General features: G+C 35.3%; 2 protein-coding genes across 3 annotated transcripts in view; one reads left to right on the forward strand and one right to left on the reverse strand.

Annotated features, from left to right (window-relative positions):
- LOC110113162 overlaps nucleotides 1-25686 on the reverse strand; it is an 84659-nt gene extending 58973 nt beyond the window's left edge. The window contains exons 1-3 of the mRNA XM_020845610.2: nucleotides 25151-25686; nucleotides 6614-9283; nucleotides 4681-5143 (exon numbers count right to left, since the gene is read on the reverse strand). Of these exons, the coding sequence (XP_020701269.1) occupies nucleotides 4681-5143; nucleotides 6614-9283; nucleotides 25151-25580 (3563 nt within the window). The 5' untranslated portion in view covers nucleotides 25581-25686. The remainder of the gene's footprint in view (nucleotides 1-4680; nucleotides 5144-6613; nucleotides 9284-25150) is intronic.
- On the forward strand, nucleotides 11349-20593 carry LOC110113175 (NPC intracellular cholesterol transporter 1-like). Of its 2 annotated transcripts, none has more exons than XM_020845630.2 (8): nucleotides 11349-13643; nucleotides 17524-17560; nucleotides 17631-17716; nucleotides 18427-18537; nucleotides 19260-19327; nucleotides 19565-19631; nucleotides 20165-20233; nucleotides 20328-20593. In XM_020845630.2, exons 3-8 carry the CDS (start codon nucleotides 17675-17677, stop codon nucleotides 20409-20411), a joined length of 441 nt encoding a protein of 146 aa, XP_020701289.1. In that variant the 5' UTR covers nucleotides 11349-13643; nucleotides 17524-17560; nucleotides 17631-17674; the 3' UTR covers nucleotides 20412-20593. The 2 variants fall into 2 exon arrangements, with proteins under 2 accessions (XP_020701289.1, XP_020701288.1); XM_020845629.2 differs by having other exon boundaries at nucleotides 11350-13643; nucleotides 17659-17716.
- Nucleotides 25687-25978: the final 292 nt, after the last annotated feature.

Genomic DNA, 25978 nt, shown 5'->3' on the forward strand with positions numbered 1-25978 from the left:
TTTTCTTTAAAATCTTTTAGCATCTTTTGTTGTGTTTGTCTAGTTTTAGGTCGTTAGCGTTTATTTAATAAAATTTATTTTAACTTCTACTCATTGTATCAGATTTCTTCTTGTGTGTCTATTGTGTTCAAGAAATATAGGGTCCCCTATCTTTCTTGTCTACATCAGAGACGAAGTCATGAGGCAAGTAGACGAAGCCGTGAGTGCAGGAGACGAAGCTGGAAGGAAACAATGCAGGAAACGAAGTCGAAAGCAATAACAGTTTCGAAAGCAGGAAATGAAGCCGAAGTTGTGAGTGCACGAAACGTTCAGGCCTCAGTTAGGTCGGAAGAGCAGGTGAGCGGTGTTGTGGGCCTTGACTTTGACGTGCAGTAATGAAAGCTTGATTCGTCCACTCAGTATATGCTCGATACTGCGCGGCACATGCTCGGTACCGCTCGGCACATGCTCGGTACCTCTCGGCACATGCTCGGTACCGCGCGGCACATGCTCGGTACCGCGCGGCACATGCTCGGTACCGCACGATATCTTTCAATACAAACAACTTACGAACTTTAAAAACAAGCATAATTACTCTTATAATAAAATTTTGTTCCGGGGGCGCTCCCCCCGAAAACCCCTGCAGGGGCGCTGCCCCTTAACCCCGTGACCTGACCGGGCAGGTCGAATCCCGCCAAGGGGCAGCACCCCTTGGACCTGCGGCAGACCGGTATATTGTTGTATTCATGTTGTCTTATTGTTGATTTTTTATATTGATTATTTAATATTTATTTCTATAAACTATTAGCATGACTAGTGACACAAGAAGGAAAGGTCCTACGTGAAAATATGGAACTCAAGTTGAAGTGTCAGGCGAAGGTGCAAAGAAGGGATATGTTTACATGAAATGTAATTTTTGTGATAAACGCATAACTGGTGGCGTCAACATATTGAAGGATCATCTAACCTGCACTCATGTCAATGTGGGACCATATCAAAAATACCTGATGAGGTAAAAAAGGAATGGTTGGTCAGATATTCGACATAGAAGAATTATTAATTTCTTGGTCAACAATCCATATGGAACAATTTTTCTAAAATCAGTGGATGCTTCAAGTTTTGTAAAGGATGCACAATTATTGTTAGAAATATTGGATGAAGTTGTTGAGAAAGTAGGTGATGCTTTAGTAGTACAAGTTGTTACTGATAATTCAAGTGCATATAAAACTGCAGGGAGAATGTTAATGGAGAAGAGGCCACACCTTTATTGGACTCCTTGTGTTGCACATTGCATTGATTTAATGCTTGAAAAGTTGGGACAGTTGCCTTAGTATAAATCAGCCTTATTGAAGGCCAAATTCATTAGTAAGTTCATATACAATCATTCTTGGGTACTAAATTTGATGAGAAAATTCACTTACAAAGGAAATTATTAGACCTGCTGTTACGAGATTTGCTGCTGTATATTTAACATTACAGAGGTTCAAGGAGTTAAGGCAACCTTTGGAAGCTATGTTTGCTTCTGAAGAATGGGATAAAAGTTCATGGGCAAAAAAAAAACAAGAAGGAAAACATGTAAAAAAAATTATTATAAAAGATGATTCATTTTAGCGCAGTACAGAATATAATTTGAAAATAACAACACCATTAGTTAAGATGCTTAGAATGATTGATGGTGAGAGAGCCCCGGCTATGGGATTTATTTATTAAGCAATGAATAGGGCTAAAGACGGCATTGTAAAAGATTTAGGAGGTCAAGAAAGTTCCTACAAAGAAATATGGGATATTATAGATGAAAAATGGGATCGTCAATTACACCAACACTTACATGCTGCTGCATACTATTTAAACCCTCAATTTTATAATAATAAAGACTTTCATGTTGATAAAGAGGTGAAAATTGGTTTGTATGCGTGTATAGACAGGCTCATTTCTGAAGAAGACTACCTCAAAGTGAATGATCAATTTGAGGAATTTCATTTAAAGAATGGAATGTTTGGATTTAGAGCAGCACAGACATGCTACAAAACACGATCTCCTAGTATGTTTATAATTTGTATATTTATAATTTTAATTTTAATATTTATGTTCAATTCTTCTACTTTAATCAATATTCATAAAATACTATTTATTTTCATGTAGAACATTGGTGGAGTCAATTTAGAGATGATGTTCCTAAATTGAAAGCTTTTGTAGTTAAAGTTCTTAGCCTAACATGTTCAGCTTTTGCATGCGAGCGTAATTGGAGTATCTTCGATCAAATTCATACTAAGAGAATAAATCGATTGGCGACAGATCGAATAAACAAATTAGTTTAGGTTATATTTAACAAAAAACTGAAAGATAGACATCTCAAATTACAAAAACAAGGAAGCATTGATAATGAAATTGATCATTTACTTGTTGATGATTTACAATCTGATGATGAATGGGTTACTCCTAAGAATGTTGATGTTTCTGAAGTTGAAGCAGAAGGAGAAACTCATGTCAATAAAGACAATGAAGCAACTACTCATGTATATAAAAGAAAGAAACAAAGTGAGATTGGAGCTTCAAAAAAATTCAAATATATTCTTAAATATAATAAATTATTTTTTATGCTATTATTATTTCATTCTAAAGCTAATGAAATATTAACTGATATAGAGGATAAAGGAAAAAATATTATAGATGAAGAAGAGTTTGAGGATAACTTTGACATTAATTATGAAGATTCTTCTGAAGACAATTAAAGTGATGATGAGTCAGCATTGGATCTTAATCCTAATGAGATGTTTTATTTTAAGTCTTTTTTTTCAGTAATATACTAATATTATCTTAGAATAAATCATTCAAATTCATAATTGACATAATATTTCGTTATTTTTGTCATTATTCATAATTTTAAATTACTTTATTTTTATTATTTTTCAGGCTTACGCCTCGCCTTGCTTAGCCAAAACGCCTCGATTCCCGATTTCGCCATTTAAAGCGTTGATCAAAATCAATTCTAATTTGTTTCAATCATCCTTGAAATTTCAAAACCCAATTTTTGAAATACAATTATTGAAATTATATAAAATGTTAGCAAATATTTTGATTATAAAAAGGTAAATCATTATTATAATCAAAAGTTTTCTCAAAGATAAACACTTCTTTAATGCAATTAACTATAAAAACTTACTTTTATGAGGAGCCTGCATCCCAAAATAAAATAAATCTTATTCAATCAAATATACTGAGTAAGAAAAAAACTCAAAAAAAATAAAATTTTATTATTAAGACATTAATAAATAATATTTTTATCTATTAAAATAATGTAATATTTGTTATGTTGTATTTGATCACAAAATATTTCAAATCTAATAAGGATAGAGAATTTTCCACCAAATGGTGATCATTTGATTGCTCTTGTGAGCCATGATTACAAGGATCACCAAAAGATGACTTTTCGCAATTCTAAATGAATCTATAAAGCATCCCATATATTTGCGACAATATTTTACAAGAAAATTCATATGAAGGAATGATTTCAAATATTACCTTATGCAAGTATAACCATAAGCAATATAGACAATCCAAAATCTCTTTCTCCCAAGTAATAGTAATGTCCATTTCTATCAAGACCTAGCCACTAATGGCCTAAAGAGCTTGGCAATAGCTACACCCACTTGAAGAAATTTTTCAAAGAATAGAATCGAGAGAAAACATAATAGATTGATTGAAACAATGAATAAAAATCGAAGGAAAAGCAACCCAAATCAGACTAAGAGGTGGTTCATCAGAGCAATCAAAATGTAAAGGTCACTTAAGCATCCACAAAATAGAGCATTGATAAGATCCAAAGGCTCTTCTAGGTTTTAAAACCAAAGCAATGTCAAAGACACTTTTTAGAGTTGTTAATGGCAAAAGAAGGCCACCCCCTTGCCCTCTTCCTTGCTTTATAGCTTGGCTTAAGTACTCAAATGAAAGCTTGCATGAGAATTAAAAAAATGTTTCAATCATTTTAAATGACAGAAATGCAAATCACATTCAAGGTTAATATCCCATATTTGACCTCAAACTTGAATTATGTTGAATAAGCTCGGGCGGTAGACAAGGCTAGTTTTAGTGATTAAGCTAAGCAAATTATTATATGGCTAGGATCAGCTCATTCATCCCCCTACCTTGCAACATTCTATTTAACATTTCTTGAGAAATTTTCCTTCATAATATGAAGATCTTGTTTCCTATCTTCCATTGAAATTCACTTATGCAGTATGCATGAAATGGTATAAAATGTAGAATGATTCTAGACTAGAACCGTACCTTGCATTACAACCAATATACCCATCTTAGAAGTTCTACTTTCATAATTGTGATCAATAGCAACAACAATGTTTCCTTTGGTAAAATCATGCATGCTCAGGTACAAGCTATGAACTAATTATGAGAGAAGCATTCAAAAGTTTGTTAAATATCTTACATTAAGGCCATCCTCAGTTGAAAGGTTTCAAGAAATAAACCATTCTGAGTCCATAGAGATCCGTAGCCACGCCCATTAAGAGATGAATATTCATTTGTTTAGAAAAAGCATTTGAGCGTGGGTAAATTATAAAAGAATAATCATAATATTATATTTTATGATACTAACAACCCATTGTACAATTCAAAGGAAAGAACCAAAAAGTATGAAAAGACTTTCCAATAGGTAAAACTTAAGAAGACCTGTAAATTAAGTACCTTCGCCCAGGCTCATCAAGGCTATCATATAGAGAAGCGTAGCTTGTATTGCTGAGCTCAAGTAAAATATCAAGCACTGTTAAAATGTGTATTCTCTCCATGTTTGTTAAAGCAGCTAAGGTGGGAAACTTCTCAAGAGTGTCAATGAACCCCATAATTTCAGACTTCAAACCGTTGATCACTGGAATATCATTATATATTGTCGTCTTCAGAGTATCTTTCCCAAACTGAAAAACATTTTTCTCAAAGGTTGCTGATACAAAATTACTTCCTTCACCCCACTGTACAGTATTACTGCCTGGCTCTTCTGGGGACGTTCCATCAAGATAACTAGACAAAGATATCTGTGGAATATGACAAGGCTTTTCTGAACTGCAGCGTTCAATTACAGTTGTAGAAGCATCTAAAGGGGAGAGTGAATCAACGAGATGTTTCAGAACAATATAGGCACGTTTCCAGTTTCCTAAAATTTGCCAATTATTTTACCCAATCCACGGTGCCAAGTGTTAGTTTATCTTTCCAAATGCATACCTAAGTATGGAAAAAGTAATAGCAAACCACATTGAAGTACTAAATACCTCAAAATTACATCAAAAGAAAGAATGAACATGTTAGCAAATCCACGACCAAGAGATATTCAATAGCTTGAAACTAAATCACGAGTAAAAATAGCCCATCTATTTGAGATTCTCTTTTTCATAAATTACTGAAACGAAAAGTGGTTTTATGAAGCAATTGAAAAACAACATTTTCAAAACTTCATTCTAAAAGAATCCTTTTAAGATTTTTTTTTTTTTTTTTAAAGCAGTTTGGCAATTTGTATCCAAATAGGGTGCACCTGTTACTACAAAGAAAGCCAAAAAAAAAGGCCCCTCGTAGAATATGGACATAGTATAAGAGAACAAGCCCAGTTAGAACATGCATGCCCATAATACTAACCAGCAAATTACAGTATCACATAAGAATACATGATCACACAAAACCAGATAGTAGACAACATGAATTCGTGAATAGGTCAAGCGTTGAAAAAGAAAGATGGTTAAAGTAGAACACTTATGTACACATATATGCACGTGGATAAATAAGTATGAACACGTGTATTTAGATATAAAATCTCTCATCAATATACAGAGTGCAAACATGAAAACCGGAAAAATACAGCCAAACAGCCTAGTAGGATTAACTAGAATATCATACATATTTGACTACGCACTATAAAGGAAACAGTAAATGGTAATTCTCTTGTAGGATTAACTAGAATATCACCAATTGCATACCTTCACTTGCCTATAGCCAACAAGATGTATCCAACTCTTTTTGACAAGATTGAATAGGAAAAAAAACCATTACACATATATGACATAGATAAACCGATCACATTACTAATTTTATGGCTTTAAATAAATTGATAATCTTGGAGCCAAATTTAATAGCAGGGAAAATGGATATCCAAAATGACAATAGTCCTAACTTAGAATTTATATGGTAATTTGAGCAATTTTCAGAATGAGATAACTTTCATCAGTATATTCAAGTAATTTCTAGGATATATATCAATTTGGGTTAAGGATAAAGCTAAAGGTTTTATCTGAAATATGCATTGTGGTTTTATTTTTGTTATATCTAACAAGTACACCTGCTTATGCATAAGGATTCACTTGGACACTGTTGGGGCTCCCATCTCTAGATTGATTAGATCTTTGGGAATGAAAGTAAAAAAGGTGCAAGGAGAAGCAAGGGGGAGTTATATTTCATTCATATAGAAAAGATATATGATTAGATTCCATGTCCACGAAACATGCAAAGTGCTTTCATAAAGTTTCCACAAACAGTTCAGATGTCAAAAGTATGATGTTGTATGAAGATGCCATATCATTTGGTTTTGATGATAATCCTAATGATGCATATGATTTAAATAGTTAAGAGAACATACCACTGTATAGATATTGGAGTAGTGCCCAGGGGTGATAGGAATCCAAAGGTCTACAAAGTCTCTCTACCATATCCATTAAGCTATGCAACCTGTTCCTGGTATCACATTTCTCTTTTTTCAAGAAGCTCCCTGAAGACACAACATTAAAAGCTATTCCATTTTCTTTATTGTCAAGTTGGCTTAATTCATTAGCACCATGAACATTATTTTTGAGGGATATACCGCAACGTGAGTTTTCATCTGTGCTAACAGTATAAATAGAAGAACTTTCTCCAATGTGATTATATTCTGCTTCAGACAACCACTCACTAAAAATTGAAATTTTCCTTTCATGAAGAAGTACGGGAGTTAACATAGGTCCCCACTGAAATTCATGACAAGGTTGGCAAGAATGTGACATTGAAATGCAGCACCAAGGATGCAACTCTTTTGATTTATCTGATTCCACGAAAAAACTATGAGATCTTCTCTCACAATATATGTAAAATTCATTTGGCATACAGACACCAAGTAAGAGGTTTCCATTTCCTATAACTGACCATTTTAAGGCAATCACAGGCCCGTTAAATAATAAAACATCTTCTAGTATAAAGCTTCCACCACCTATCAAGCATATTGGAGTCCAAACATGAAGGGTGGTCACGCAGTTTTTACCACCTACGTTAACAGTAGCAATTTTACTACCACAGCTCGATAATGAGACTGCATTAACTGGGCCATCGTGTGCAGCAAATTTTCCCACAAGAACCCAGGGTATGGACTCTGACTCCAATGATTTAGCAGAAGACACCTTCCAAAGTTCCAGTACACCATCAGAAAATCCTATAGCCATTAAACTAATAATATTTCCATATGAAACATTATTAGAAATCACATTATTAACATTGGAGATTATAGAATGATCGAGAGTAACCACTGAAACACATATCATTGTTTTAGAATTTTGTGGGTGTGGAAAGTTCCATGAGGCTGGACAAATGGTAGCAGAATATCTTCGGCCACTGTGTGATATCCATTTACTCATATTTCCAGGCATTAAAACTGTTTCAGAATCAGAACTAAATTCACAGGAACTTCCAGTTAAATCTTCAGATTGCAGGACAATTTTCCAAGATAAAGTCCTCAATGCCTTCATCCATACTCCACAAAGCAAAAAACTTTTGGGAAAATAAGCTAAAGGTGTTGCAAATATGAGATCCGGTGACCCTTCTAAATGATTATGACTAGCAAACGATACACTGAAGATTTTATGACATAATATATCCTCTCCTTCCCCTGGGACATTAATCAGGAAACAATCAATGCCATCAGTATATCCCAGAAGAAGCAAAGGCTTCTCATCCAAAACAAAAGGCGCCCACCCTACAGTTAAATATTGCAAATTAGTAGATAAATCTTGTGATCTGATTTTTCCCATAAGTTTCCAAGTAGGATGAATATACATTTGCATGCCCAAGGTACAGTTGAAATGTTTAGAAAAGGACCAGAAGAGAAGAAAACCATTAGAGTCTAAGGAGACAGCAAGCTCAAGTTCATGGGAACAAGTATGGAGAGCTAATTGTAATATGTTTGCTGAGTGTCCATCTATATTTAATACACCAGCTGTAAAATGAGAAAGACATCTCTCCTTTCTGACCTGAGTTAAGGAACTGTGCTCTGCATCATCAATTGATGGATTATATAAATGCCACCAGGTCATGCAATTATCAGGAAGCAACTGAAGCAAAGAGCATGCAAATGGTGGACCAAACAGTTGTCTTCTCATAGCAACAACTTTTACCAAAACTGGTTTTTCTGCAGGACGCAAACACCGATAATTAGAGAAGTTGAAAGCTCGAAGGTCCGCAGGATTTTTTTTCCACCATAAAGTCACTCTTGGAGAACGAAAAGTAGTAGCATCATCTAGACAGTGGACGGCCCATAAAGCAACCAAGTTCACAGGTCCAACACTGATTAGCCATTCGCAAGAGGCTATTTGATCATGCTTGGAACTAGCTGATGATAAAGAATGACAATCTCCCTCAGATTTTGAAATTACACTGGCCATATCTACAGCCCAATCTATAAATATTGTTGTGCCAAGAGTTCCATTCAAGCACTGTTCTATCTCAATAACTGCAACAACTTGAAAAGGTTGCCTTATCTTATGATCAATCTCCTTACTTACTTTCCTAGATTTTCCATTATCAATCTCACTCCATAACCTTACGGTTCCATCTAAGCAACATGTAAGCAGCACATCCTTCCATGAGCACAAAGCATCTTTTGTCAATTTCATTAAAGTGGATGGTCTCCACCTAATCAAAGAAACAGGTTGAGGATGACAGAGTTGTATCTTTATTGCTTCGGATTTTCCGTCACTGTGATAGACAGAAACAAGCCTACAATCCACGTTAGCCAATTCAGGTAAATTTTGTGCACCTATTTCCACAGAAGTCAACCAACATGCTGCTGTAGCAACTGGACCTTCAGCAGACCAGGTTGCAGAAACCATTGCTTGAGGAACATCTGCTGCAGATTTCCAAGACATTTCCCATGAACTACCCTTCCTCCTCCAAAATACAACCTCCATACCAGCTGCAATCAGCCCATCACCGGAACCAGTCCATTCAATTGCTTCTACAATGGAAGAGTGTATGACACCTGCAGTCTGACTCCAACAGAATGAACCTGTAAATATCAAGTGTATGATTAGAGATCATAACCCTAAAGTTTCAAATAGATGAGTAATATTCCAAATGAACAGTTACGAAACTTCAGCCTACTTCCATTGTTCAGCATATTAGAGTGATAGAATTTGCATAGTGGTGTAGAAATATATGCCAAGAATTACATAGTTCAATGCCCATAGAAGAAGGCCCGTACCAAGAAACTTGATAAGAAAACATGGTAACTTTGACAAGTGGAGCACCCAATGTGGGGGTAGAGGAATTACGATTATCTTTCTTTTCATTAAGAGACAGTTTAGTCGTATGAGCATTTTGAAAGGAGTTGAACTTGATCGAAGAGAAAATATATGTGATACCATACCTAATTTAGGAATGATTCTGGCTCAGAGAAATTCATATGGAGAATTAGGTATATTATTGAGTAGGAAAGGCTCCATTAAACCAAACATAAAAAATAAAAGCCTTATTTGATAATGCATTTTGTTCGATGAAGCAACCATACTGCATTTATAGTTGTTAATGATTCAATCAAGAGTCAATTCAAACTAGGTGTGACTCATTACCTTTGATCCAAGTTTGATTCAAGCCAAAAAAAGGTCATGTTTTTTATTAACTTTTGTACCTTAGTAGGCAAGTTCCTAGTCCAAAATGCATATATATATATATATATATATATATATATATATGCATTTTGGACTAGGAACTTGCCTACTAAGGTACAAAAGTTAATAAAAAACATGACCTTTTTTTGGCTTGAATCAAACTTGGATCAAAGGTAATGAGTCACACCTAGTTTGAATTGACTCTTGATTGAATCATTAACAACTATAAATGCAGTATGGTTGCTTCATCGAACAAAATGCATTATCAAATAAGGCTTTTATTTTTTATGTTTGGTTTAATGGAGCCTTTCCTACTCAATAATATACCTAATTCTCCATATGAATTTCTCTGAGCCAGAATCATTCCTAAATTAGGTATGGTATCACATATATTTTCTCTTCGATCAAGTTCAACTCCTTTCAAAATGCTCATACGACTAAACTGTCTCTTAATGAAAAGAAAGATAATCGTAATTCCTCTACCCCCACATTGGGTGCTCCACTTGTCAAAGTTACCATGTTTTCTTATCAAGTTTCTTGGTACGGGCCTTCTTCTATGGGCATTGAACTATGTAATTCTTGGCATATATTTCTACACCACTATGCAAATTCTATCACTCTAATATGCTGAACAATGGAAGTAGGCTGAAGTTTCGTAACTGTTCATTTGGAATATTACTCATCTATTTGAAACTTTAGGGTTATGATCTCTAATCATACACTTGATATTTACAGGTTCATTCTGTTGGAGTCAGACTGCAGGTGTCATACACTCTTCCATTGTAGAAGCAATTGAATGGACTGGTTCCGGTGATGGGCTGATTGCAGCTGGTATGGAGGTTGTATTTTGGAGGAGGAAGGGTAGTTCATGGGAAATGTCTTGGAAATCTGCAGCAGATGTTCCTCAAGCAATGGTTTCTGCAACCTGGTCTGCTGAAGGTCCAGTTGCTACAGCAGCATGTTGGTTGACTTCTGTGGAAATAGGTGCACAAAATTTACCTGAATTGGCTAACGTGGATTGTAGGCTTGTTTCTGTCTATCACAGTGACGGAAAATCCGAAGCAATAAAGATACAACTCTGTCATCCTCAACCTGTTTCTTTGATTAGGTGGAGACCATCCACTTTAATGAAATTGACAAAAGATGCTTTGTGCTCATGGAAGGATGTGCTGCTTACATGTTGCTTAGATGGAACCGTAAGGTTATGGAGTGAGATTGATAATGGAAAATCTAGGAAAGTAAGTAAGGAGATTGATCATAAGATAAGGCAACCTTTTCAAGTTGTTGCAGTTATTGAGATAGAACAGTGCTTGAATGGAACTCTTGGCACAACAATATTTATAGATTGGGCTGTAGATATGGCCAGTGTAATTTCAAAATCTGAGGGAGATTGTCATTCTTTATCATCAGCTAGTTCCAAGCATGATCAAATAGCCTCTTTGTTGTTGTTGTTGTTGTTGTTGTTGTTTCTTGACCTGATGATGGTAGGCAATCGATGATTATGTGTGGTTTAGGTGCTCTTTGGACATGTTTTCCTTTGGTGTGTTAGCTTCTTTTGGTGCTTGTGTTTGAGTTGACTTGGGATGTGGTGGGCGGCTGAATTGCTTCTTAGCCTTTTGGTTGTACGGTTCCTGCTCCTTGCTTTCCCGATTTCCCTTGCTTTGGTTGTTCGGTTCTTGCTCCCTGCTTTCTCGGTTTCTATTGCTTTGGCTGTTCAGTTCCTGCTCCCTATCTTTCTCGGTTCCCTTTACTTTGGTTGTTTGGTTCCTGCTCCCTGGTTTTCCCGGTTCCCTTTGTTGTGGCTGTTCAGGTGGGGGTCCAATCGTGCCATTGTGCTGCCTTTTTCTCCCATTTTTGATTGGCTGAGGGTGGCAGCTTTTGATGGCTGTTAGCCTCCTTTTCTTTCCTATTTATAGGGGAGTTTTGGGCTGTTTTGAGGAAGTTTTTGGAAGTGAAAAACAAAATTAAAACCTGAGGCTTTCTTCTCTAGCTTGAGAGCTACTTCTTCACTTCTTGTCTCTTCTTCCAAGTCTTCTAACCCTTTCTTCTCTCCACAAGTTTCCACCCCATTGTATCCTTCTTCTAATATTGAGAGTAGTGTTGGTTGGTAAGTTTTGTTGGGATTTGTCGGAGGAGTTGTGGCAGACGTTGGATTGGATCAAAGTAGTTGTGGTGGACCACTAGTTTGCATGTCCTAGAGCATTACATTTACCTAATTTATCGTTACATGTGAGGTGACCACTAGTTGGTTGTTCTGAGGTTTTTTTTCTTTCTTTCTTTCTTTCTTCTTATAAAACAATTTCAGTTTGTTTAATGTTATTTGGTGTTTTTTGCTTACTAAGGTTTTGGATCGAGTTGTGTTCTACTTTCTTTTGTGTACTCCATTGGACTTTTAACTTGCTAGTTCCCATCACAGTTGAGCGAGGAGAGGTGGCTAGGTTATATAAGGGGGATAAGATGAAGAGTATGCAGGGAAATTTTGCACTAATACTGCGTCAGAAGAAAGAGTTCTTGTTCTTGTTGACTGAAATCATAATTATACAAGGTGAATACAAAAGGAAGAAAGATGTGACAACTCTCAATTAAGAGGGTATAAAATGTAATAACGTGCATCTTTGTAATCTAGTACTTACCAGCGAGGACTTTCTAATCTCGTAGTTTTCCTGCAACAGGTACTTATGGGAACAAATAATATAATAAATTAGGAAAGTGCCACTTTGCTCTTAATATTTAATCACTGAGCAGTAGTGATACATGAACAGAAAAAACTTACAATAGATGAATGGGTATTATATGCAATTTTATCAAATTACAAAAGCATTTATGGATTGTGAGCATCGGTTTTTTCTGTTTAGCTTGTTTAACTTTTTCTCGTAATCATTTTCTGATTACTTTTTGATCAACTGATTGATTACAAAAATAAATAGAACCGGGATTTCAAACTTGTAATTCATTTATTTTTTGTTGGCGCCCACAAAATAGGAGCCGGTTAGTAATTATCATCCTGGCTGAAATGAGTAATATTGGAAAAGTAAGAGAAAGTCCGGCTGGAATCATTTATTGCTAAATGGTACATTGATAATCTGCAGCTGAAAGTTGATAGTTTATCTGCAGCTGAAAGAACTAAATAAAATATTCTTGAGTTAAGTATGCTTTCAGTTTGAGTGTTTGGAGGCAAAAAGTAGCATCTATGTGACTTCACCAATTTCTTTTATTACGTCTATATCTTCACTACTTAAATCACCATTCAAAATTCTGACAAGTAAATTGAGGCTTTAGTTTTAATGGATCAAATTATTTATTTAATGTAAATCCTTACACTTTCCATGCCAATAAACTTTTTAAAATATCTGATGGTTTTGATAGCTCTAGTTGTGTGAGCAATCTGAAGCCTCCATGCATAATTTTATGCTACTTGAGGTTTTTTTGGTAACTAGATGGATTATAACTGTCAAGGAAATGAAAATGGGCACTTTTCCTTCTAAACTAAAATTCTATGAGCAATTAATGAGTTTGATTTTGTGTGTTTTGTCCTAGGTTAATTGCTCAAAGGATGCAAATGATTCACATTTGTTTAACCTATTTACATTTTTCCCAGTAGAATTAAATTTTGGAATTGTATACCAAAAACTAAAGCTAACTTGGAGTTGGAGACTACATTGCAGATTCAGATTTTTCCATATTCCGTATACTACATATTTTTTGAGCAATATCTTAATATATGGAAGACGGCATGGACCCTCATTGCAATTGGTCTAGGTTAGTTTTCCCTCCATGTGTTGTTAATCAGTTATTTGTATCCCATAAGTTTCTTATAGCATGTTTATACTACTTTTTTCTTGTCAAGTTGAATATTTCAGTAGGGCGCTTACCATTATTTGTATAACTTTCATTCTCATAAAGTACTTTTTTGTAAATATTGTTACCGTACTTATTTTGGCATCTATACATTTGTTGTCATATATTAAACATCTAGGTTTTCCATAGCAAACTAGTAATTGAAATGTGCTACTAGCTCTACATTCCTCTATTTACTCTCTTTTCTTTGTGGAGTTTAGTTTAATTTAATAGTTACTTGGTAGCTTCAGCTTTCTTAGTTACCAATGAGCTGTAGGTTTTGCAAAGTATGCTCCCTGATTCCCAAGGGAGAGGTCATAGGTTTGATTTTGAGCCATGCGATGCTTTATGCTAACTATTTCTCTGGTTCCTTAAATGGAATTCAATGTGTATTTGACTTTGTGCCTTTTAACTAGTACTAATCTTTTGTGTCACTTTAAATTATTAAAATATTTTTTAATAGGTTTCTACCCTTTAAAAAAGTAAGCTTTCTTAGTTCTTTCTTTCTCTAGATACATAAAAGGATGCACAATTAAATTTCACATTAGTTCAAAATTAGCTGAAATGTTGTCTAGAATGAGTTTAAACTGTCACCCTTGAATATTTATATCCTTTGATGAGGATCATGCAACTGATAACCTATCTATATATACTATTCTTGTAATCTACTGCACTAAGGCATTGTGTGGTGCCATATCAACCTTTTATAGTCATATAATATAATTCTGTGTCAAACCACATACAATCAAAATGTTTTAATTGCTCAATTTTTCCCTTGGTTTCAATCCTTTTCCTACATACTTCCGTCCCTCTCTCTCATGTCACTAGCCCTTTCTCCCTTGCTCTCTTTATCATGCATGCTCACTCTCTCGCTTTCTTATATATATATTGATGCGGACATCGGTACGAAGATTTGGCGCATCTATCACAGGCGGCGTCGTAAATCGACGGGCATTATTTAAATTTTCATTTATGTATTATTTTCTGAATTTTAGCTCTTGTTTTGTGTATTTTCCTATTTTACCCCTAGGATAGTTTATGTGAGTGTCTTGGCCCAAGGGGCATTTTTGTAATTTTGATTTTCTCATGTTATGGCCTTTATATAAGGCCTTAATCTATTGTATGGGATGGTTGATTAATATGAAAAAAAAATTGTTTTCCACTTGTGTTCATCTTGAGAGAGGACGAGAGTGAGATTTCTATGAGAGAAATCGAGAGTTTCACCAGCCGCAGGATGGGTCCGGGCTCGTGAATTGAGATCCCTTGGAGAGGGAAATCGTATCACCCACCAACCTTGGAGACGGCCGGGTTCGTGGTTTTATTCTTTTCGTTATCTTTTCATTTTCTCCTTGTCGACATCCCCATCCTCCACCCAAGCGACCGGCCACCTCTTCACCATCCCGCCGGCCACCTTTTCACAACCCGCCGGCCACCTCACCCCCTCATTCTCCCTTGGCCATGCCTCTTTCCAATTTGGGTTGGCAAAATCAAGAGGGAAAATTCATGACAATTTGGGATTTCAAATTTCAAATTTGAAATATTTCCTAATTGGTGTTCCTCCCATCAATTCCCCAATTAAGGCATTTAATGGCATCTTAATTTGAAATCAATCTTCAAATTAATTTCCCCCCATTTTCATTCAAATCATGAAATTAATTTCAGGATTTGAATTAATCTCTCTCCCTAGACCCGCCGGCCCCCTCTTTGGGCTCCCTCCTTTACTCCCCCATTCATGGCATTAATTTCTTTGATTTGAATTTTAAAATTCAAATCAATTCCCTCCTAATTTAACCAAAACTGAAATTAAAATTCATTTTTGATTAAATTCCTAATCATAAGCCCAAATTTTCCCTTGCCTTGCTCTACTAATTAATTCCCTAGTCTGTGGAGATTAATTACAGGAACAAAAATCCTTTTAATTATTTCCTAACTTCAACACAACACTTAGGAAATAATTTGAAAGCCACGTAATTCCTCTTTACGGAATTCCCCTCACCTGGAATGGATTAAATTATTGCCTGAGTGGTAAGTCCACTTCTGGAAATAAAGAAATTCTTTTCCTTTTCTTCCCTGCATCACCGCCCCTATACCCGTCTCCCTCTCTCACCCGCCCCCTTCTTCTCTCTACCAAATCCCTTCCTTCTCTTTTATTCCTCACACAAATTCTGCCCTCATTGCTTCCACTGTCTCCTTTATCTCCTAAATTTCCCATCCAAGTTTTAGGAAATAATCCAAACTCCCTCAAATCCCTGTTACCCGAATTTCTCCTTTGCCATAGCCAGCTAATTAATTTCCTACATCCAGGGAATTTAATTTTGGATTTCCAATTCCCCTCCTCAGCATCCCGCCGCCCCTCCCTAGCCATCTCTATCTCTCAATTCCCCTCTCCACCGTTAGTGCTCTAGTGGATCTAAATTCCTCCTCACCTCTTACTCCTTCAAGATCTTCTTCCCTACAGGTCAAAACTGAGTTTTCCTCCCAGATTTTTGAGATAAATCCTGATTTATTTCAGATTTTGGAGAAGGGCAATTCCAGATTTTTGGAAGGAAGTTTGGACTTCATCCTTGCCACTACCTCCTGCCCGCTCTACATCATATATATATAAGAGAGAGAAAGATGGACTCTTCTCCGTCTATGAGGAGAATATTAGTTTTGTGTGAAATCTGATTGTGTCGATCAATTGGGTTGTATTATTAACTCATACCTCAATTCTGACGGTCGAGCTCGAAACAAAGTTTTCTTTTCCGTGCATCGTCGTGGCGCTATGAAACCCCTCTGAGACAGGAGCACTTATTACGTCCGGTCACCGAACGCGTTCATAAACCAATAACTATGCGCCACGTCACCTAAAACTCGGTATTGATCACTCGGTATTGCTCGGTATACATTCAGATACGTTCGGTTTTGACCGGATGTAATAATTGCTCTTGAGACAGAGAGCACATCACCATAATGTTGTAGTTCTAACGTCACAATACTGTGAACTCAACACCACGATATTGCGAGACAGAGAAATCAGTGTCGAGATGCTCCAAGTAAAACACCCGCAGCGTTGCGAGTGGGGCTGAGGAGTTTTTTTCTTGTTCTTATTATTTCACTTGAAGGATTGCGTCCTTTGGTAGAGCATTGGTAGTAGCTGTTTGTGGTGGTGAGTAGTTGCTAGCGGTAGCATGCAGTGTTTGGAATGATTTTAAATTAAAAAAAAAAAAAAACACCTAAATATTATTTTGAGTATTTTCAAAAACAATTTGAGTTATTTTTAAAAACAAATATAAATAACTTCTAAAAATCACAAACCAAATATATGTTTCAAAAACAAAAATAAAAGGTTATACCAAATGGCCCAATTGGGACCATTGTGATGAGAACTTTACAAGTTCTTTGCATCACATTGTATGTCTGTTAAACATTGAAAACAGTAATTATAGTCTTTTTACCAAAAATCATTCTCAATTCAAATCTAACGCCAGAATATTACTCTTACTGGCTGATCCTGGTATGAGCTTTCACACACATGCTTAAAAATAGCTTGAAGAATATGTTGAATTTTTTTGACAATAGAACTTTAATAAACTCAAAATCTCCTACCATCAAAATTTCCTACTACCTGACTTTATTAGCAATGAATTGCGTTCCTATCGTGACGGCCAGTAATGGCAATAATTCTGGGCAGAAATGTTCATTTTAAATTATACAGCTCTAATAACTTACTTTCTTTCACATTTAATTTATTGCTTCTATTTAATTAAACCATGTTAGTTTCAGCACATACTGACTATGTTGTGTATTCTTACTCTAACAGGTGCTGTGTTCATTATATGTCTGGTTATCACTTGCAGGTTGGCAATAATTCTACATGGTTATTTTAAGTTCTGTTATCTATTCCTAATCCAAATCTTGGTCTTTCAGCACTCTAAGATTAAAATATTAAATGCAGCCTCTGGACATCAGCAATGATTTTGTTAGTGTTAGCGATGATTGTCCTTGACATGATGGTAACTCTTTTCTTTTGTTTATTTTTTGCATTTAAGATGCATCCAACTAAAGAAAAAGCTTTTTTTTTTTTGGACTGTAAAAGCAACTTTGTATATGAAAGAATAAAAAAAGTGCTTCTATTGCTGTGGAAGAAGTCTTCAATCTTAATGCATGTATTTAAGTTATTCAGAGTTGTTAGAGTGGGATCTTCTTTTTGGGGAGTATGAGTAGAAGCAACAATAGGAATCTTTGTAGTGAAATATCTTCCGCAAACCTTGGAGAGAAAATATATCTTACTTTTTGGTTCTAATGTAGGATATTCACTATTCAAGCACAATTGACAATTTAGTTCTGTAGTGTAGTAATATAGGATCCGCAGGTTGACCTAGCAATCTTAATGTATTCCACTTCATTTATGCCCTCCTCATACCTAAATTTACAGAATTATATTCTTACTATAATAAATAGTAATGAAATTAATGTCCTAATAAGACATTAATGTACCTCTAATGACTTAAGTTCATAAATAATGAGAAATACCCAAAGCGTTGAAATTACCAATTTTGCACAGAAGAATGTCAATATGAATTTTTTTCATCTTCAACTTCATATACCTGTGAAGCATGACTAAAATTTTCTCAGTCTGAATCTAAAGTAGATCAACTTTTGTTTTGCATTTTATATTCTGCAACGCTTTAAAAGCTTTTCTTAACAATTTTATAATTGACAGGGAGTCATGGCTATCTTGAAAATTCAGTTGAATGCAATTTCAGTTGTCAACCTTGTCATGTCGATAGGAATTGCTGTTGAGTTCTGTGTGCATATAACACATGCTTTCCTGGTGAGCTTCTATCCTTCTACTTGCTGGAAATTGTAGAGTTTTCCTAATTACATTATAGTTTTTGATATCGTTAATGATATAAAACTAGGATTCATTTGTTATATGACTGAAAATAAAAGAAATACAAAGTTTAATGCATAAACTCTCATACTACTTTTTATCAACTTTTTTACTAAACATTTTCATTAGCATATATAAACGGCCTAGTCTACCCAACTATTATACTACTCAAACTTGATCATTTTATTTTTTATTAAACTGCACACAAGCATAACTAAAATCTTGTTTGAGTTTTTTTTTTTTTTTAAATGATTTAGTGAGCTCTAGGCAAATTTGAATTTTTATATAAACCCTCATTATTTAGCATAATTTATGAGTTGCTTAAAGATCAATAAACTTCACTTTGCAAGTTTTTGATATTTTGAAATTAAAATATTAGTGAGAACATAAAAATAAGAATTAATTCTTTCAGGCAAATAATTTGCTCAACAGAAGCTTTTGTTCTAATTATCGCCAACTCTATTTAAGAGGGCATCAAATAAATCATTAAATAAGATCTTAAACCAGCATTGATTTGGAATTTAACTTCAGTTTAGATTACAATTTTGCTTATTTAATATTTTTATAGTCATGGGTAAAAAAATGTTGATCAGTAGTTTTAATATTTAATGAACTCCTATTTATCTTAGTTTTCATCTTTAATATGACTTGTGTTGGTTCAGGTAAGTAGTGGAGATAGAGGGAGCCGGGCCAAAGCAGCTCTGTGCACAATGGGCGCCTCTGTGTTCAGGTAGCCTAGTACTTATTCATGAACTAAGATCTGCCAGAATGAAACATCGGTTGTACACACATGATGATGATGATCTAATTGTCTAAGGCATCAAAAAAAATGTAGCAACTTAATAGCAATAATCAATTGATTTAAGACGTTAAATATGTATTATGACTGTTTGATAAGTAATTTTTACTAGTTGTATTATATATGAAAATTAATATTACTGATGTGTCTCTTCTGTTTCCCTTGCAGTGGAATCACTCTTACGAAGCTAGTAGGTGTAATTGTGTTGAGCTTTGCAAAATCACAAGTCTTTGTGGTATTTAACCATAACATTTCAATGCTATTCATTTTCCTTAGGGGTGTCAATTTTGGGTCACGGGTCGGGTTCGGGCCGAATCAGAAACTGACCTAGCACTATTTTGTCAACCCGAACCAGACCCGTTTTGGCAAACAAGTCAATTTTTTGGACACAAACGCGACCCGCTTCGGGTCCGGGTTAACCCGACACGACCCGAATGATCCGGTGCCATGAAAGAAATTGCTAGTTTTGGGGTTTAAAAATGGCTTAGTCTCCGCTTTTTGGATCAAAACGGGTCGAAAATGGGTTAATCTCGGGAATCCGGGTCAAAAAACAGGTCAATTTCGTGTCAAAGGATAAATCTGATTCCAACCCAATTTTTGAAATTGGTCGAATTGTTGAACCAAACATGACCCGTTTCGTCCGGGTTATGACCCTAACCCGGAATTTTCGGGTCGAGTTTTAGTCGGATTTTCGGATCGTGCCAAATATTGACACCCCTAATTTTCCTGAACAATTAGTTTATGAGTCTTCATTCTGTTCTTTTGTAGGTTTATTATTTCCAGATGTACCTAGCATTGGTTCTCATAGGATTCTTGCACGGGCTCGTCTTTCTTCCAGTGAGTTAATGACACAAATAAACCTTATAAAATTCCAATTTTCCATTAGCAGCTGAAATTTACCTATCTTAACATAAAAAATTTGTCTAAGCAGGTTCTGCTTAGCATTTGTGGACCTCCTTCAAGGCGGGTTGCTGAAGAAAAGCCAGAAGATCAGCCTGCAGTTTCAACCGAGTAATTAATATAATCAAAATCAAGCTATAATTCTATTAGTATGCAATCAGTTATGCTTATTTTTCTTTATATTTGTAAGTGTGGTGAACATTTATGTATTTATTGTGATGAACTTGCATGACTCTGCATTTAGGAAGGAACCAATATAGAAACTATTGAGGCTTTGCAAGCATAAGCTTGTAGATATTCTGTGTTGTTAAGGTTCACTTCCGAGAAGACCATAATGAGATCAAAAGCGAAATAGTAAGTGTATTACCGTGGGCAGCAAATATGTATTTATGAGGTAAACATTGTATGATGACAAACTCACAAAGTTGGATGAGTGAGTGGCCAATATATCTAAAGAACTGTTAGTTTATTTTACTGTACTCATTGTCGATAAAAAGATCATGTAAGATACAAGCCCTCAAGGGGAGCTATATTATGTGCGGACATCAACCGTCCGGTTAAGCGCTAGGTATCCAGCGGTATCGAGCATGGATACCGAGCTCGATACCAAACAATGGGGTGACGTGGTATATTTTTATTGGTCTCCAGCTACACAGGATAATAAATCCCTCAAGGGAGAGAAATTATTCTGTGCGGAGTCAAAACTTAGAGGATCTTCCAGATTACGGCGTAAATTTTGTCTACGCTTAGTGTATTTATTGCATATTTGTAGATAAACAGTAAATGATTTGTTGTGAGGATTTGCTATTTATTTATAACGTATCTACAAATACGCAGAATGTAAGGTAATTCACAAGGTTCTTTATGTTTGGACTCCGCACCTATATTGCCTTGAAACTTGCATAGAAACTTGTGACATCCACTTTTATTTAGGTAATTTGATAAAAATATTTCAGTCAGACAAAAGTATGTACTTTATTCATTTTGTTTGATCTATTTAAAGTGGACTATTAATTCAAAAAATAAATCAAGTAAGCATTACCAAAATTAAATTAACTCAAAGTATCCGTCAAATTAATTAAAAATATTCATGGACGATAGTTTTATACATTAAATATATTATAACATTCAAAGGATCATTCCCTTATATTTTTATTTTAAAGAAACCTATAAGCATACGTATTTAATATGTAAATCTACATATTTACTTATATACTAAATAAAATTCAAATTAAATCAAAATATATAAATGAAATATATATCTTTCATTTTTTACAAATTAATTTTAGTAAATTTTTTTAATAAAACTTAAAAGTAAAATATTATATAAAATATATAAAATTCACTGATGCATATGACTCCTCAAATATAAAATACACCGTTGACTAAAAAAAAATCAATTTTTTTATGTGAATAGTTAGAAAATAATCTTATATATTAATTACTAGTAGTTAATAAATGTGCTCAAAAGCTTAAACTTTTATTGATTAACCTAATTAGGTTATGATGTTACTTGATTTTTATTTTATTTTATTTATTTATCTTTTTTGTTGGGAATAGGATATTCATCCGCTGCCATCATAAAAGAACATTTGATAGCGTGACTAGATGCACCCACACTAGAAACCTCCTAACCCGCACTTAATTAGACCCCATTTAAGAGTCGATGTCACTCGAGAAAAATTTAGCATATGTTAGAGGGCTCCCAACCATATTCGCCCACAAACCAAAGTAAGTTGGGGGGTTCCATTTTTTTATCAGGTAATATAGCATTTCTCATCATCTAGTTTAGTTTGTGAACGTCACATCATCTCCCTACAACAACAATAACATTAAACTTTATCCTACTACAAGGGATTGGTTATATGAGCGTGAATCATTTACACCACATACACCACAAGCAAGCTCGGCCACAATCAGACGTCACAACCCATCAACGCTGGCTATTGGCCGCCACCTTCGCCGCCAACTGCCACTGTTGACGACCACCCACTGCAGCCATACCACCGACCAATCACTACCATCTTCAAACTTTACACTATAATCATTTTACTTTTAACCAAATTAAAAAAATACTCATCCAAATAACTCTAAAACATTTTGTTTACGCTGCATTTCTTTTTTAACCAACCAAACAATTCATAGCTCAACCAAATGCGATCTGACGCATTTGAAGCAACTTAAATTCATCTTCAACAATAAGCAAGCTCGAAAATATTACTCAACTCCCAAACAGAGAAACCACAAAAGTGAATTGCGCTTTCATACGGAAGAACAGTACACAACACGATAAGCAAGACATGCAAGCATGTTTATTACATCATGCCACGTAATAGAACAAATAGCAGCAAACAAGATGATGTTATCTAAATAGAGTAAACATTTCTTTTCATCCTTAAAACGCCACCATATGCTTCTCTGCATATAGATAACTTACCTTGAAACCTGCTACTTCGAACATGGATCTGCTTACAAGCTTGGCTTGACGTTCAGACGAGTCGCCAATTTTTGACCCAGAGACCTATCAGACTGCAAAAAAGTAACAAACCGATTCTTAAGACATATAAAATTACTAATAAAAAAGATCAATTCTTTTAGCCAAAATTACTAATAAAAAAGATCAATTCTTTTAGCCAGAATTTTAAGTTGAATCTTCGGGCTAAGTTAATTCAATCTTCGGGCTAAGTTAATTCAAACCGGTGCGTACAATATTAAATATTTGATAATTTTTATATTTCAAAGATTTTGTTTGGGATAGTTTTTAGCCAATTGTTTTATTACTTTCAAATGCTCGATGAAAAACAATAAAAAAATTATTCCGAATGAAGCCAAAATCGGCTTAAAAGGTTAACTTAAGGGTGTGTGTGTGTGTGTGTGTGTGTGTGTGTGTGTGTGTGTGTGTGTGTGTGTGTGTGTGTGTGTGTGTGTGTGTGTGTGTGTGTGTGTGTGTGTGTGTGTGTGTGTGTGTGTGTGTGTGTGTGTGTGTGTGTGTGTGTGTGTGTGTGTGTGTGTGTGTGTGTGTGTGTGTGTGTGTGTGTGTGTGTGTGTGTGTGTGTGTGTGTGTGTGTGTGTGTGTGTGTGTGTGTGTGTGTGTGTGTGTGTGTGTGTGTGTGTGTGTGTGTGTGTGTGTGTGTGTGTGTGTGTGTGTTTGTGTGTGTAAACATTCATACAAACAAACATATACTTTATGATACGATCTCAACTTGCTCTATCCCATCTAGGATCATAATTCAAGTTTGATCATGGTAAAGCTTGTCTTAGTAGATGGCTCGTTGACTTCAATACGAGCTCAATACGTGCTAAAAACAAATCAGGTTTTCTAGTGATCCTTGATCCTCAAGCCAAATTCATGGCCTTGACAAGTATTATACAAATTTAAATTTTCAAACCGATTAGATATATAATTAGCATTCGAATTTTCCTACCTACACTTCAATTTTATACAGCTTAGTATAACCTAGAAGATTAAATATATGAGTAAGTTTAACTGTGGCTTTGTTTGTAAAAACAAGTATAATTTGATGACTGAAATAACAAAAAAAAAAACTTGTAACTGCAATTTTTTAATTTTTGATCTTAAAATTGTTGAATTTTCTTAAAAACAAATGATCAGTGATGTTCCTTACAATAACTCAATGATGAATAACACAATCAAACCAAGATTCAACCCAAGTCTAATTTATCGATATTCACCTAACCTGATTTTGCTATATTCATAACTCAAACATACCTAACAAAGGTCTGTAAGAAACTAAGAAAATGCGAGAAAATGTGCCTTAACAAAGTTCAAAACAAACTTGTTGCTTTTTTATTCGTATCAAGAACAGAATTTCATTGTTTTACTTCATAGAAAAAAAATTAAGCTAAAAACCAAGTCATGGAAGAATCTACAAAAGTCCTGAATAATCTTTTAAACTGACTTCACCCCTAAGCCTGTCTACATCATTTTAATAATTTGTTAGAATCTCTTTCAAACTCTAAAATCTAAGCATATTAGACCAACAGTAGTCATGGAAAATTGAATTAATTAATTCCCAATGCATTCTAATATTGTACTCAAATTAGGTTACCTAATTGTAGCAAGATGATTTATGACCATCCCAAACAACTGCGCAAATGAAAATATGAATAGCAAAGTCTTATAAAGGTAAACGATGATGAAGGATTGTGAGCATTTTTCAAGATGTTGCCAATTCAGTGATTAGCAAACAGTGGGATGGAGAACACATCTATGGGCTGTTTGGCTACATGTGGGATTTAACATAAGGACTTATTAAATACAATAAATTCAGATTTAGTAAATCTTGAGAGGATTAAAACCGGCATGACAATTGTCAAATCTTGATAAATTGTTTGATATTTGTTTATGAATTTAAGATTTGTGAGGGGGAATTCTTAAATCAATTAAATCCTTAAATGATTGGACTTAATAAATCCTATATTTAATCAATAACAAGATAAAATGGCAATCATCAAAACAGTATCATTTAAGGTGCCCAAAATTCTGTTTGGCGGATTAGTGCTAAATCTTGCTTAAAAACTGACTAAAATAGGATAGCAGACAGCCCATTAGGAATGATCTACTTGTTGTATCACAATTATATATCTTTGTTACTTCATAACAAGGTAAACGAATAAACGGATAGCATCAACACAAACTCAGCCTCATCAATCCGAGCAACCACAGCTACTAAGATAAGGCATCATATTTAATCAAAGCCAGCAACCTATTGTGAGATACAAAGCCAAACATGTTGAAGCGTTGCATTGGAAATCATTGCACTCTCCAATATCTTTCGCAAACTAAGAAACTCAACGTTAAATAAATAAAATAATTAGGATAACCCTTCAAACCTGTATCACTGTCAGGCTGCGGAGCGTAGAGCCAAATGGAGTTTCCCTGCGCTGCCGCGACCTCGCCCTCGGACGGACGAACTGGACACCAGGAGACGGCGTTTACGTAAGCTGCCCAGTTGACGGCGCTGCAGGAGGACGGCTCAATGACCTGGCGAAAGAATGGACCGACTAGGTTTTCGTGCTCTGGCAGAGGGGAAGGGAAGTGGGAAATCACAAGGAGGGAGGACGCGCCATAGGCGATCCAGGAGGAACCGCCGAAGTCGTGAAGGAAGTCAATCGCCGACCGGCGGCGGTTCGGAGCGGGGGGGATGAGCTGGGATCTGCGTAGCGAGAGAGGAAGGAGCGTCGAGACGTCTTCGGCTTCCGCGGAGGCCGCGGACGCAGAGGCGCCGCCGCTCGCCAGCGGGGAAACTGCTTCGTCAATCATGAAGTCTCAGTGAGCGCCTGTGATCGGCAATGTGCCACATATTTTTAAGACGAGTTGAAGAATGCTGCAAGTCTGCAAGCCTGGGCTCGCTGTCCAAAAGGTCTGGTGACCCTTCGAGAACCAAAGGAGCTATGAATTGCGGATTTTACGTAAATGAAAATAAGACTGAAAATAGTAAAAATTGGTCAATTAATATATAAGATAAATATAACATAATGTAAAATAATAGCTAGAAATATCACAATGATAGACATTGCTTTTACTTCAATAATTATATGGATTCAAACCACTTATAATATTTTTATAATAATAATGTGTAAAGTAAAAAATGTTATGTATGTGATGGGAACTTAGCTTTACAAGTAGGTTATGGCCTCTCATTCAATATCGATTGCACG

This window comes from Dendrobium catenatum, unplaced genomic scaffold (genome assembly GCF_001605985.2).
Source record: "Dendrobium catenatum unplaced genomic scaffold, ASM160598v2 fragScaff_scaffold_706, whole genome shotgun sequence".
Lineage (NCBI taxonomy): Eukaryota > Viridiplantae > Streptophyta > Magnoliopsida > Asparagales > Orchidaceae > Dendrobium > Dendrobium catenatum.